Source organism: Eubalaena glacialis, chromosome 12 (genome assembly GCF_028564815.1).
Source record: "Eubalaena glacialis isolate mEubGla1 chromosome 12, mEubGla1.1.hap2.+ XY, whole genome shotgun sequence".
NCBI lineage: Eukaryota > Metazoa > Chordata > Mammalia > Artiodactyla > Balaenidae > Eubalaena > Eubalaena glacialis.
The window spans coordinates 39,363,204-39,378,975 of record NC_083727.1 but is presented as its reverse complement, the minus strand read 5'-3'; the positions used below and the strand labels follow the sequence as shown (position 1 = coordinate 39,378,975).

Below are 15,772 nucleotides of genomic sequence, written 5' to 3'. Positions count from 1 at the left end.
ATGCCCTTGGTTCATACCATGGAAAATGGGAGAGAAAAAAAAATTGTCCTGAGAAATGTTAGCGAAATATTGGGACAAATCTCTTAAAAAAAATAGGACAGTCTCTAAAAACGAGGGTAATTATGCAGTAATTAGTGAAATAATCCTGAAATAACAGCAATGACCAAGAGTTCCAAACTTCAGCAGGATGTTGATTGGGTCTGGCCCAAACCAGGCTATTTTCATGTTTCAAATATGCAACTTTAAACAAAGTTGAAAAGAAGCAACAGATTTGATGTTACTAAAGTGCTCTGAAAGGATGGATATTTTAAAACATGAGCCAACAATTAGTAAATTATTAAATTATCCTTAGTAAATTACTATATTTCCTCCATTCTGGGAAAAAAGATTGAATTCTTTTACATCATTGAAGGCAGGTACATATATTTCATTAACATAGTAAGCGGCACTATTGACGTGAGGGAAAAGATGTCCCCGTACGTTGGTTGGGTCTTTACAACATCGAGTAAAATGAGTGAATAGAATAGTACTTGATTCAAATCAATGTTTTAAAAAGTATACTTTTTTCCAGCATTTGCTACATACGTGGACATTTAATAGGTGCTAGGTGCAAAAAAAGACACATGACACATTCTTTGTACCATCAAGGAACATACAACCTCTCTGGGAAGGAAAAACACAAAAAGCTAAATAACTTCAGAGAGGTCGTTAAGTGCTAAATGAGGGTACTGCTTGTCAGTGCTGGAAGTTCAGGGCAGGGGCAGCAGGCTGCTCAGTGTCGTATAGAGAGAAAATCATCTGCTCGGGTAATGTAATTCAACCTTTTATTTTTTCATTTTAATTAATTATTTAATTCATTCATTCATTTTAAAACACTTTTATAGCATATGCTATGTGTCAGGCACTATTCTAAGCACTTTATAAACATTAATTTATTAAATCTTTATCACATACATACGAGGTAGGTTCTGTCAATATCCACATTTTGCAGGCACAGAGCAGTTATTCCACCCATAACCGCACAGCTAGTAAGTGAATTGGTCAAACTTGCTTTGTGTGTACAGATAGTTAACCAACATAAATCTGGGAAAAGACAATTAAACATAATTATAAAAAAAGCAAGCTCTGATAATTAAATAATTCAACTATGTTTTAGAAAATCTTGATTAAATATCAGAATGTAGACCATTAGGCACAGAAATTTAAGTTGGTAGAATAAATATTCTGAAGGCAAAGACTGTATCAAGCAGCTAAGTAAGCACTTATTCTGCCCTGAGGAAGAGTTGCCTTTTCAATGTTTGTATTTTTCCAGCACAACTTTGTTTTATTTCATTTCATTTTATTTTGGCGGCAGCAGGTGCACATTTTTTAACCTTTTTCTTTTCAAAGAATGACATTTTTCCTCTAGATGTTTCATTTACAAGGATTCTTTTGTTCTTACTCACCTACATTTCCACAGCAGTAAAATTAAAGCAAGGCTGAGACAACTAATCTGTGCCTAGTGATACAAACCAGACACATAATTATTTTGGATTTCATATTTCCTCCAAGGTTTGTAGACTTAGCCTGTTCCCATCCTGACTTTCACGAACGTCTTGTTACTTTTCTTCTGCCAAAGCCCCTTGCTGGGACCAGGCTGGAGCTACCCTGGTACCTGGCCTGGCGCCATGTTGGTATCGACTTTCTGATCCATCTTCTGACACACAGTATGCCACGGAGACATGAGAAAGCAGAACAGCTATTCATCAAACTCGGTTCTAGGTCTAGGCACCATAAGGAGTGGAGAGCACTGGGGTGTCAGAAAGACCCAGCTTCTCATCTAGGCTTCCAGTTTTACTCCCATAGTGACTTTGGACAAACTGTCTAAATTCTCTGAGACCTCATCTGTGTCCTCATCTCCAAAATAATAGAAACTAAGCCAGGCACAGAGACTTTGGGCTTATTTTGAGATAAGATAATGCATTTGAAATTGCTTTGGAAATCTTAAACGATTACACAGATAGAGATATTATTATTACCACTCAGTAATATAAAATACCTTGGTGAATTCATTGACTTTAGCACTAATGATACTCTGAGGCATTAATAAAAGTAATTCCTCTCCTTTGTCTCTTCCCCTAGCACCTTTCTAACACAAAGTGCTTCAGACATTAGAAAATGTGGCATAATGAAAACTGAGGGTTGGGGGCAGCCTAATGAAGAATTTAATAATGGCTGATTGATTTAGTGACAGAGGGGAAACTACTTGCTGTTGTGCTGTTCAGTGTGATGCCAAGATGCCAGTTTTTCCTTGTCAGGCTACAAGAAAGGGCTGGAGAGTAGGAAGGAAATGGCCTGTTTGTGATTTAAGTTGCTCTTTGCACTGATTGTAAGCTCCAGTAGGGGATGAGACGTTGTGAACCCCAGGAGAGAAGCATAGGCTAGGTAGCTCCCCAAAACCTTGTAAGGCCAGAGGCAGGAGAAGAAGCTTCCCTGCTCTTGATCACACTGGTACTATATAGGAGAAATTTTTTTTTTTTTTTACATATTATAGCAGCTTTGACTTCTTTCAAGAGCAATGGTCTACATAGTCCCAGTTGTACTGGTGTCATTATTTCATCCTCTCCAAGTTGATTTCAGGTTCAGGCTTTACCTAATGCTGCTTTGGGAAACACAGTCAGGAGTCAGGAGCTCCATTAATGTGCTAGTTTATTGTTTATGGCTTTCTTTCAACATAGGAGGGGAGAATAGCAATGGTAGAGCTACTATAATTGGGGTGCAAACCCCAAACATGAGCTTGTGAAATACTCATTGTAGTGACATCTAATTTGTAAAATACAACAGTTCAAAAATAGTTTCAAAGAGAATAATGAAAGTAGGATTCCTGAAGACAGAAAATTCATAAAATGCTCCATTTCTTTGGAAGATATTTTGTGGACTTTGGCAAGATCTCATGTAATAATGTTCTGCTTAGGAATAACCTGCTGAGCTGCTAATGGTAGTAATGTGACATGTTTGACAACAGAGGATTGGAGTGTCAAGAGTGGTTTGTTTGTTGTTTTTTTTTTTTAAAGTAGAGGGAAGGATTTTTTTTTTTTTTAATTTATTTATTTTTGGCTGTGTTGGCTCTTCGTTTCGTGCGAGGGCTTTCTCTAGTTGCGGAAAGCGGGGGCCACTCTTCATCGCGGTGCGCGGGCCTCTCACTGTCGCGGCCTCTCTTGTTGTGGAGCACAGGCTCCAGACGCGCAGGCTCAGTAGTTGTGGCTCACGGGCCTAGTTGCTCCGCGGCATGTGGGATCTTCCCAGACCAGGGCTCGAACCCGTGTCCCCTGCATTGGCAGGCAGATTCTGAACCACTGTGCCACCAGGGAAGCCCCTCAAGAGTGGTTTTGCCCTGCCTTTTGAATTCAGTTAGCTAGGATGTTTTTATGTTTCCTTTAGTAAACTTACACATTAGTATAATTTATATAAAGATCACTTAATTCTCTTTTTGGAAGAAGATATTAAATTAAAAAACCATTGGTTAGATTTACTCTTGAAAACTTTGCAAACCTGCTTTTCTCTATTGACGATCCTGGGATTTGCCTTATTTCCTTTCCTTTGGAATGATGATATGTATATAAGTTTCTCTCTTGATTTGACACAGTTTTGGAAAAACCAAACTTAAAATGTGTTAGTTAAAACAAATTGCCTCTTGTTTTCAGCCCTACTGGTGCCATGGTTTATTCTTAATACATACAGTGCATCATTCTTCCAAAGCCGATTTCAGATTCCACTTTTACTTAAGGCTGTTTGGTATTAATGCTATTTGTCATTCTTATAGGAAATGTAAGAATGATCATAATGGGGGGAAGTTCTAAATTGGATTGTTCTAATTTTTAATTTTCTTAACTGTGATATTATTATGAACTTCAGAAATTAAAGTGAATACTTTTTTAGAGGGGGTAGATCTAAATTTTAACCAGAACTATAGCCTTCCTGCTCCAACATTCCAGTCTGTGTAGGTTTATAGCTTTTGGTCACAATACTGTGTTAGGCCATTATGTTTAAAAAGGAGATGAGCCAGCCATGAAGTGACAGATAAAGGTATTCAGTCATTCATATTTCACAGATTTAAAGACAAGTAACAGAGCTCTACAAAAAATTTTACTCATGTGCTTATGTAGTATTTTGAGATGCCATAGCCTTAGGCCTATAAATACCCTGTATGCTTTCCAGAGATTTAAAAATAATCTCTTGATCCTTGCTTTTCACAGTAGTAGTAAGCTATCTAAAGATTATCGTTAATTTTTAAGTAAAATTTACAAGCAAATATTCTTTAGTTCTGATTACACCCTGCCTAGTGCCCTATGTCTGTGGTTACCATTACAAAAAAAAGTGTGCTATGTGTGTATTCCAACCAACATTTGCTGAACACATGCTATATACCTAGTATTGTGCAAATGCTTTCACCTGAATCATGTTTTTGACTTCCCTTCCCATACCCCCTCCTCCCACCTTGCCACTGCCAGTGAGATGCAGTGAGATAATCATAGATACTCTCATTTAAAGGAACTAAGTCTCAGAATGATAAGTCATTGACATGTCCAGGACCACACAGCTAATGAGGGACAGGAAGAGATTCCGGCTTGAAGTCTTCTGACACCACGCCCTTTGCTTGATTAATGCTGGGACCCTAAAGAGATTTTATTCCAAACTACTGATTTTACAGATGAGGAAATGAGGCCCAGAGAAAGTGAGAAATTGCCTGAGGTTTCACTGTTAATTATTCCTTCCTTTCTGAACTACTACACTTTCTCCATTCGCCTCCAAATGTTTTTAGAAGTCAAAATAGAACTACTCCCTCACATGTGCTCACAGTCTCATGCATCTTCCTGGTGAGCCCATCGCTTCCACTGAATCCCAATGATTTCCACTCCTCATCCACCCCCCTCCCCACACCACCTCTTCCCTGAGGTCAAGATTTCTTTCTCTCGCTTTTCCCAGATACCTCCACCTGAAAGTCTGAGCAGAAAAGTAAACTTGAAATGCAGGCTGCTAAAAATGGAAAATTGTTAACATCTTCCATAAATGTACTAATCCCTCTTGAAATGCTGGGATTCCCTCTTAGAATAATTATCTCATTTTCTTCTCAGCTCAGATTGCATTACCTCCTTCACTTCCTTGAACGTAGGATTGGTATGCTTTTGATTCTGGAATTTTCAATCTTGAGCTCTCTCCTGAGTTTGGAATTTACTTTTTCAAATGTTTACTTGATATATCTTTCTGGGTATACTACATGTTTCTCAAGTACAACGGATACTATTCCAAATTCCACATTTCCAGCCATCTTCAACTGTATCCTCTTTTTGCATTATTGATTTTGATGAAAGATTTTTACCATTTAATCAGAATGAAGCTAGAATCTGTGTGTCATCTTATACTCTTCCCTCAATCTTAGCCCTCACATTTAATTAAGTATTAAATTTTAAAAAGTTTACCTCTAAAATACTTCTCAAATTTGGCTTCTTTTCTTCTTACTTCTGCTGCCTTCGTTGAGGCAGTGTCTTAATGTACAATTAGTGTCTTTGCACTCTAGTCTAGTTCCATTTTAGAAGAAAGTAAAGAGCATTTATTGGGTTTTTACAGTGTGCCAGGCACTGTGCTAAGTTGCAAGGTAGAAAAAGATAAAGTCTTGACCCCTAAATTTGGATGGCCTATGTAATAACAGACAGGTACATTTTCCCTTTTATTTTCATTGATTTCCCTTTCTTTCTGTCCATCCCACCTTTCCTTTTTCTTTTCTTTTCTTTTATCTTTATGATATAAACTCAGTACAATTAAAATCTGTTGACACTTTCAATCATAACTGTTTACATATAGTGTTGTTTATTGATGAAACTCCTTCAAATCTCATTCTCAAATTTTCCACATGTGAAGATATGAAACGTCAATACTACTGAGAGCATTCTTGAGCTATTTAAAAGTACCATGCCTAGTATTTAGGGTTGTTGAAATGAGATTTTATAAACTCATAGGAAGGCCTAGAAGGAAAGGAAAAGGTTTTAAAATATGAAACAAATTGTAATGTTTTCAAAAGCATTGGAATTTGTTTTGGTAGAATGCATGTTAAATTCTAATATGTCCCCTGAGTATAGCGAATAAAGTAAACTTCATCTTAAAAGATTTTTAAACAAAATCATTTCCTTAAGATTCCTGATGTATTTTAAAAGGGAATTTTTAGTATGCTTCACAACTTTCTATAGCTTCTACAAAAGTGGTTGTCAGATTTAATGCAGCACTTTTCTGTTGCTGATAGGTACACACTGGTGGATATTTTGCGTGCCATCTTACTTTCTTTAGAAGCCATGATTGAAGATCCTGAGCTTCAAGTGAATGGATTTGTTTTGATCATAGACTGGAGTAACTTCACCTTCAAGCAAGCCTCTAAACTTACACCAAGCATGCTGCGCTTGGCTATCGAAGGCCTTCAGGTAATGATTTACAAATTACCCAGTTTCTCAGTCTCCCATGTTTGGCTTATCTGTGCTAGAACAACAGAAGATCTTACTTAAGGAATAATAAAAGCACATTTAAAAAACTAGTTTTCAAGCACAAACACTAAAACACTAACTGGACAAAGGATCATAGAAGAAAAGCTAGAAGATGTGGGCCTTTTACTGAATGGAAGCTTGTTATACTTGGCACTAAGCCCTCACTATGTCTAAACATTAAGTGCCAGTGATGATCTGGGATTTTTAGCTTGATAATCAGAACAAGCAACATCTTCTGGATTTTAATTATTAGCTATCTAGGCTTTTGTTTGTTTGTTTTTCTTTCCTTTTCTGTGTATAGTTGTTAATTAGCTAAATGTTTGCTTCATTGTTCCATTTAGTTGCCCAACAACTGTTGGAAAGCCAATCAATCGTATGTTTTTTGGTATCTAAGATATGGAATCACTGTTTTGAATTACTTCTTTAGACTTAATTGGGGTTATTTTTTGCTTTTTTTTTTTTTTTTTTTTATTGTGGAAGAGCCATGATGTGGAGTTGACAGAGGAATGGTGCATCTTCCAATGAATGACATTTAACTGGTTGGGAATTATAAAATGGAAAATCAATTATTATTTAGTGGCATGTTATAAACCTAATATCGACGATTTCTTTTTAAGTTTTAAGGTGTCTTTTTTCTGCTCTCTGCTTTGCTTTATGCTACTTTATATATAATGTTTATGGAATAAAATTTAAATTCTTAAAAAATTTGTAAATTAATTCTAAAGTGATGTTATTCAGTATTTATTCTCAGTATGTTCAACATGCTTTTTAGAAGTTTGCAGCAGTTAGTTTTTGTAACGTTTATCACTGAAAATATCACAAAATAACTAATTTTATTGTTGTCATTCATTAGTCCAGGATGCTAGATTTTTTTTTTTTTTTAAGTAGAACAACCAGAATTATCTAGATCTCTGCTTCACAGTAATTTCTGACTGTGTCTATAGGCACCTAAATTGAAGGATGATGGCCCGCTAAAAAAAGGTCACTTCTCCAAGTAGCAGGACATCTTAACCAAATTGAATTCACAATTTGGGTTTTGCCTCTGGAGTGAATAAGACACACTGATCCTTTTCTCTGATAGGCTTTCCCTGATGCAGATTTCCTGACTTGCTCTTGGTGAGTCAGCCTTGCTCCTACCTTATCTTGAACTACACTTTCTTTTTAACTCCATAGAGACAGTTAATATGAGTTGGGAGGGCATGGGGAAACACAGTGTTTGGAAATGTGTGTATCATGTAGAATCAGTCCTAATTCTGCCCTCCTGCCATCAGCGTGTAAAGTGTTCTTCACTTTATAGAGAAGATTGGTTACCACCAACCATATTACTTAACACAGAATGGTAACCTAGCCTTTTATAATCATGATCCCAATTTAACTGGCATGAGGGGTCGTCTAGGCCTTCAGCATATGAAGATCTGGAGAACTCATATTATTTCCAAAAAATTGAAAAAAACAAACACCTCAAGGATAGACTCAATATCTTGCTGTTTGCTAATTTACACACTTTATGGAGTCATTTAATAGTAATATGATAAGTCCTCGGTGGAGGAAAAAACTGACCACTTGGACATGTTTGGGAACCTCCCCATTACCCATGGCTCCCATCAGGACTTTTTTAAGTGCTGAGGGTCAGCCCAACAGGAGCTACAGCCAGATTAAACCTCTGTGCTTGTGTTAGAGAGGGGAATGGTCCCCCTCCCTGTAGGGACCTTTGCTGAACTGCCTTGTCTCTATTCCCCACCACGGTCCCAAGCCCCTTTCCTCGCTCCCAGGACCCAAACTGAGTAAGCAGGGTTGATTCCTCCTCGTTGCCCATTGGGAAGCCACTTAAAAGAAGGGAGCTCCTCCTGGGAATAAATTTGACATGTTACTAACTTTTGAACTCATTTTTTCTCTAGTTCAAATTAATTTTTAAATGCTCTATATCTATGTCTCTATCTGTGTCTATGTCTATATCGATATCTATAAACAATGGTGATTCTGAATAGGAATATAAGATGTGCTAAAAATGTTCCATTGTGACATGTGTGATTTCATATTTACTTTCATACTGAAGTAACCTTTTCTGACTTTTCCAATGAAGACTCTTTTATTTTGCACTTACTATGTGAGAAATATTATTGTGTATTGATATGTTTCACGCAGAGCATGAATAAACTTTTTTTTTGAGATTAACAGGAAACCGTAAAGCGTTTGAAGTAAAGACACATATGCACAATTTTAGATTGTTAAACACAACTACCGCCATCACTAAGACCACCACCAAAACCACAATAATAAACCCCTTCCAATTAACCCAGTCAGGGAAATTAAGAGGTAAGAATAGTTTTAATAACTCAGTGATAACTTATATCACGCTATCATTCTGCTGTAATATGTTACTTTTATTTAGGCAAACAAAAAAATATCCTAGGGGATTAAACCAAAAGTAAGAAAAGCTACCAGTGGGTCTAGTGCCAGGGAGGAAACTTAATTTAATGATGTGTATTATTAAGGGATGTAACTGTGTTTTGAAGAGGGCCCATCTCTCTTTCTTTATACAGAGGTGACTGTATAACCTGTCTACCTGCATACACCAATCCCCTTTTTCCTCAAGTATTTTAAGTGACCCAGCTAGAGATGGCACCTTATACTTTGGATAAAAACACAGAGACCATTGCTGTAAGATCCACCTGTGATCACAGCAGAAGGCCAACAGAGAGACACTGTTGAAGGATGCAAACGGGCTATAGAGGCAGACAGACCTGGGTTTGGATGGCAGCCCTGCCACATATCAAGTATTTGGGCAAATTACTTAACTTGTTTGGCTGTCAGTCTATTCATTTATACCAATTTTAAAGTATTACATTAGAAATAATACACCTTGCACTTAGCAGGTGATATTAATGATCAAAGTAATTGATGTGGGTAAGCTCATTTTTCAAGTGGCATATTTTTCTGGATGTGTGCTGGTTTTCTCACAATTCAGTGACTACCTAGGCTGTGAAGACTTAAAGATGATTGACTTTGGGAATCTGAAAAATATCATATTTTGCTTTTAGTGCTCAGATTATAGATAACAGATTCCATTTTTAAAAAATCACTTCACTTTCTGGTTAAATAGCATCTAGATATTTTCATGTTAGATGCCAAATAATATATTTTTTTCTTGTTGGAAGACAAACAAAAAATGAGATTTTTTTCACCTGGTGAAAATTAATCTTTGTTTCTTTTGGGAGAAACTCCAGGCACAGTTGGAAAGGTGGTGATTGTGGAGATAGCTTTGGCCTTGAGGGAGGAGCAAGAGTTTGCTAAGGGAATAAGGACAGGAAGAGCATTTTGGGCAGGGAAACTTTGGGGGAGGTGACTTGAACAAACAGACAGCTATAAAGCATTGAAAGTATGTGATAAATCAGTTTCGATATGGCTAGAGTGAGAAATGAATAGAAACAAATGACCAGAGGTGATCTGGAAAAGGCAGGCTGAGACCTGGCCCTATGGGCTGGAGGAAGGCATGCTGTGTGGTTTGACCTGTGTACTCCAGACATGGGGACATTTGGGACAGGAAAGTGACCTGGTCACTCTTCTTCTTTGGAAAGATCTGCTGGGTAGAAGAATTGACTTGGATCAAAGGAGAGGGGTTAGATATAGAGGACACCCAGACTACCCTGGAGGTACTTATATTGATCCCATTTTGTAGGACAGATAATGAAACTTCAGGGAGTTTAAGACACTTACCTGAATTTTCTCAACTGACCTCAAGGCTTGAGTCCAGGTTGTCTGATTCCAAAGAATGAATGTCTTTCCTGAATCTTGTTGTTTCTGGTTTTTTGTTAATTAAAAAAATTATACAATTTTAAAGGTTACTTTCCATTTACAGTTATTACAAAATATTGGCTATACTCCTCGTGTTGTACAATACATCCTTGAGCCCATTGTACATCCAATAGTTTGTGCCTCCCATGCCCCCTTGTTGTTTCTGTTGTTTCCAGGGCTGTGCCTAAGAAAAAATGGGTACCCTCAGGTTAAAGTAACTTTCCTCCCCCTTGCCCAAAATCCTCACATTTCAATACAGGTGAAATTTCTTTGTTGGGATAGTACAGTACTAAAATAGTCACAAATGGCTGACCTTGCACTTTTTTGGACACCAAGTGTCAGAACCATTTTCTTCTTCCCAGTGAGTGGTCTCTTTGAGTGACTACCAACCTCCCAGTTCCCTGTGATGAAGGACAAGGGCAAGGCACTTTTCTGCTAGCCAAAGAGAACTTTTATCCTCACAACCACAAGTTGGTAAGCCACTCATTATACCAATCCAAGGCAATTCTGTACGCTTTCTCTTTGCAGAATCTTCAAACATTTTTTTTTAAATGAAAGGCATAGAAGATTTTTTACCAACACAATGCGGCTGCTTGACAGATAAGAGGCAACATCAGATATTTTCTGTGGAAATAAAGTATTCATTCTTAGTCGGAAGGAAAAGAGAAAGAGAAAATTGTCTTGCACCTAACAAGAATGTAATTGATTAGGGTAGTAACAGGAAGCATCTTAGAAAATCAATACAAGATTAAGTGGATGTGACGTTGACTCTAAGATATCTGCCTGGGAAGCCAATTAAAACATGAAATGTTTGGAAATACCTGGAACAGCTTAGACTGAATTTATAATGAAGCAGTATGCTTTTAATATTTTTTGGTTGCTGTTGCTCTATTTTAATATTTTTCTTATAAAATATTACCATTCTTAAAACTCTTTGGTAGTGAAAAACTCAAACTCTCTTATGAATCCAGAATCTCTTATTTGTGATTTTTTAAAACATATCCTGACCCTACCTCTGTTGTTTGTTGCCCTTTGGATGTATTTACCTGGTATTCCCCCTTAGCTCTGTTCTGCTGAGTCTCTGTGCTGTTGCTTTCACAATTTCACAGGAATCCCCAAACTCCATCTGCTGAAAAGTACATAATGTAGTCAAGAGGTAGCTTGCTGACAAGGGGTTTGGCTGTAACAAAGAATTGAATAGCTCTTTGAATTGCTACCTAAGACTCAGATGTAGAGCCATCACAAAGTGCCTAAATCAGTGCCAGATATTGTAAGAGCCCTTAATAAATAGGACTTGTGAAAGAATAAAGAATATGTAATCAATTCACAGTACTTAATGCTGGCCCTTTCTTTTGACTCAAAGGTCCAGTGTTAACTAGCAGCCACCAATCTGCTAGCTCTGAGAGCTCTGGTCATTCATGTGGAAGGCAGAAAGTGCTGCCACTACAAATTCTGGCTCTGACTGTTTGGAAGGCCAGTCCTACCTAGGGGATCTTGCCAAAAACAAAGGCCATGCTAATGACTTGGAATATCCCTGTCCAGGGCTAGCGGGTGAGGAGCGCCATTAACTTCAGTCTAGCGTTAGATTATTCAGTCTTCCCGATCTTACCCACAGTTCCTGCTAGCTTTGAAATTGCACATGTGTGTGTACGTGCGTGTGTGTGTGTATGTGTGTGTGTGTGTGTGTATGTAGGACAGTTACGGAGAATATTAAAAAGGAAGTCAGTGAGATATTGAGCAAATTAGGCTTTCATAATAAGACAAAAGGACTCTGCTTTGCAACAGTGTTTTTTGCAATGGTTGTTAACCTACCAATAGTTTTCAGGCTTATAATGCTTCTGGCAATAGCAGAAACCTCTTGCATGCAAGCTGCCTTGTAAATTTAAGGCCGCATGATGGTGCATTGATGGTAGCGGTCTGAAACAATACCTGTCTTTTTGAAAATGAACACACGGACTCATGAACTGTATTTATTCAGACAGCCTGGAGGTGGGAGCATTTATTTCCACATTTTGTATGCACAGTCAGAACCATGTCGAGAAACAGTGACAAGGGCAGTGTGTAAAAAAAAAAAGTGACATTTTGTTCATCACACGCATAGCTGTCTGAGCTAAGTGTGCTTCCTTTCAGTTGTTTCTTAACCTAAAACAAAATGAGTGAAAACCCTAAAGTTGCTTGATTTCATGGTATGAGAATGTGGCTTGGCTGAGAGGTTTAGTCCCCAGAAGTAGGACGTTGGAAGTCTTTTTAAAATCTGACAATAGACATGTAAAAGCTATATATAATATTCAGTTCAGCAAGCAGGCTAAGGATTATATAAACTTTGCTAAGAGGCCAGGTTAATTCTGCATATATATGTACATATATACACATACACATAACACATACATGTACCTACATACATGTGTATGTGCATATATCTCACTATTTTTTCTTGCATTAAAATTGCTTTTTTTTTTTTTGATTAGCAGCTAAATCCATTTAAAATGTCTAGTTATAGGAAGTAGCTGTCAACCTTGAAAAAAAAATAAAGAGATGAGTGCTCTAGACTTACTTAACATACACTTACTGAATTAAAGTAAGGAGTATCAGTAATTATCCATACAATTTAATACCTGTACACTTTCAACCACTGAAAAGGAGACTAGCTATCATTTTTCTTCTAATAGCCAAATAATTTAAGCAACAAAAGGGAAGGAAGCAAATAATCTTTCTGTTTGAGTCATTGAGATAATGATAAATGGATAGAAAGTAACTACCTATAATGAAAAACTGAACAGCCATATGAGCTATTCTACATTTCATTTTATTGGCTATGTTAAGACAAGTCCTTAACTGGAGAACAAAAAAGATGAGTAACTGCAAGTTCTCTCTTATTCTTTTTATTAGCAATGTAAATGCATCTTGATATATTCTTCTCTCCCAGTAGAACTTCATTTTTTTCACTCTCTTCAAATCAAAATGGCAAAATGTGAACATTCATTTATCTTAAAAAAATTAGTTTAGATACAACCTTAAAAAAGAAAGGAATCCTGCTGTTTGCAACAATACGGATGAACCTCGAGGACATTATGCTAAGTGAAGTAAGCCAGGCACTGAAAGACAAGTACTGCATTATCTCACTTACATGTGGGATCTAAAAAGTCAAATTCATAGTAACAGGGAGGAGAATGGTGGTTACCAGGGGTCGGGAGGTTGGGGAAATGGGGAAATGCTGGTCAAAGGGTACAACATTTCAGTTACAAGATGAATAAATCCTGGAGACCTAATGGACAGAATGGTGACTATAGTTAATAATAATGTGTTGTATACTTGAAATTTGCTAAGAGAGTAGATCTCAACTGTTTTTACCACACACACACACAAAAAAAGGTAATTATGTGAGGTGATAGATATGTTAGTTAGCCTGATTGTGGCAATTATTTTACAATGTATGTGTATACCAAAATATCATGCTGTATACCTTAAATATATCCAATTTTTGTCAATCATGCCTTGATAAAACTGGAAAAAATTAGTTTAAGACCCCAGTGCTATCAGATTTTCTTACAGATGTTGATAAAACTGACATGCTTATCTTTCAAATGTTTAGTCATTTCACCTTCATAAATGTAACCTCCTGGACATCTAAATCAAAATCTTTTGAAATCTCAAATTAAGGTGTCATTTTTGTTTTCTTAAGTTTTAAAATTCTGGTACCATATTGCCAGAATCTTGGAGGTGAGTGATTCTTCTGTCCCATCCATGAGTAGCACTCTTGTTATATTCTCTTAAGATTGATCTGGAAATTAAAATACTCTTTATTCTTCATTTTAACTATTCTGAGGATTTGTTTTTAATGGGCTTAATTTTCTTCATATCAGCAATTGGAGAAGTCACAATAAACTCATAAGAGGAATGCCTCCTTGTATTAATCCTGGGCTTCTATTTGATGCACAGTTAAAAATAGTGTGTTTCTATGGCTTGAGGTCAACTGCATTTTGAAAGGCCTCAGTCAGTTGGAATTTTAAGATGTGGGTGAGTGTGAGGTAGTTATATAAGGTAATGATAGCTGCTGTAACAAACGAAAATGTGTGCCTTTGCTCAACCATCTCACGGTGAAATCAATAGGGTGCTTTGGTGCTTCTCCTAGCGAGTCAGTAACCCATGTTCCTTCCACTTTGTTGCCCTGCCGTTTTCTATGTGTGGCTTCCCGGGTCACTTTGGTCAGTTTCATTGCATTTCCCTATAAGGTGAAAAAGCATGGAGGATCACGTATGATACATGTCTATGGGCCAAACCTGAAAACAGTGTACATTGTTTATTTGAATTTGAATTCTCTTGGCTAGAAAACTCAGTCAAGTCGACACCCATAACTATAAAGGAGATGAAGAAATGTAGTCTGTGATTCTAGGAAGAAGAGGAATGGTGGACACCTTGTCTTCTCCTTCACAATGCTGATTCCCTAAAATACCTATGATGACTCTTCTATCAGCTCTTTATAGCATGTTTGCTTATGTTCTCTGAAAGGAAGAGGTGATAATTAGACAGTGTTTCAAGAAAGTTTTATTCCAACATTTAAGCACAAAGAAATAAATGCAGTTTTCCTACAATCCATTCTGTGTACTTATTGCAATCTCTGTACCCGACTAGCTTTGCCTAGATAGAGGTGCTGGCAATTTCTATGTACGTGGGTCACTATAGCTATATCCCCATAACAAAGGTAACACAGCTGTGATTCAATCAGTTCAGCGCTCCTAAGATCCCGATTTTAAAAGGAGAAAAATAGTAATCATTCTTCTAGCGTCTTAAGACTACATGTAAGACGTAGTCTTAAATAGTGATATTTTTGTTGCTTTACCTTGAAAGTTAGAAATCCTCTGAATTGGGGATTTAATTTTCATAAAATGAGAATATGACTTTTTAAAAAATTCGAGATTGCCTACCTTGAGAAACTCCCCGAAAAAGAATACTAGCTGCTGAAACACTGAAAGGATTTGACTGTAAAGTCTTGTTGCATAGGCTTAAAGACTGAAATCAATGTCAAATTTTAGGATGTAGAGTCCACCAGCTTTCACCATTTTGTCAATATCTATCAAGTGCTTTAAAAACCAGTTGAAGTTTTACTTATTGTTTAGTCATCTAGTGAAAACATGCAAAAAGTCAATATAATTTTAGTACATAAATTAATAAAGTAAAAGTTATGCTATCAGTACCTAGTTTTTCAATCATATTGTGTACTATAAGGAATCCACTTTCCTCTTGAAGGTATTCTAGGAGCTCTTTATTTCCTGTTATGACTTTTTCCTCTTGTTTATTAGGTCTGTATTAGAGCTGTCATTATAGAAAACTTTCAAATTTCATTCTTGTGTAATATTTGCTGTGTCTTAGATTTCCTTTCCTCAAGTCCTTGAATTCTTTTCTCTCTTTTTTGTTTTGTTTACATATATATATATATATATATTTTTTTTTTTTCCACCTGAAGG

General features: G+C 36.8%; 1 protein-coding gene across 2 annotated transcripts in view; it reads left to right on the top strand.

Moving 5' to 3' along the window:
- The window catches only part of CLVS2 (clavesin 2), a 64,159-nt gene that overhangs the window by 6,975 nt on the left and 41,412 nt on the right, over nt 1-15,772 (top strand). For both annotated transcript variants that reach the window (XM_061207353.1, XM_061207351.1), the window contains one exon: nt 6,278-6,452. In XM_061207353.1, the coding sequence (XP_061063336.1) occupies nt 6,278-6,452 (175 nt within the window). The remainder of the gene's footprint in view (nt 1-6,277; nt 6,453-15,772) is intronic.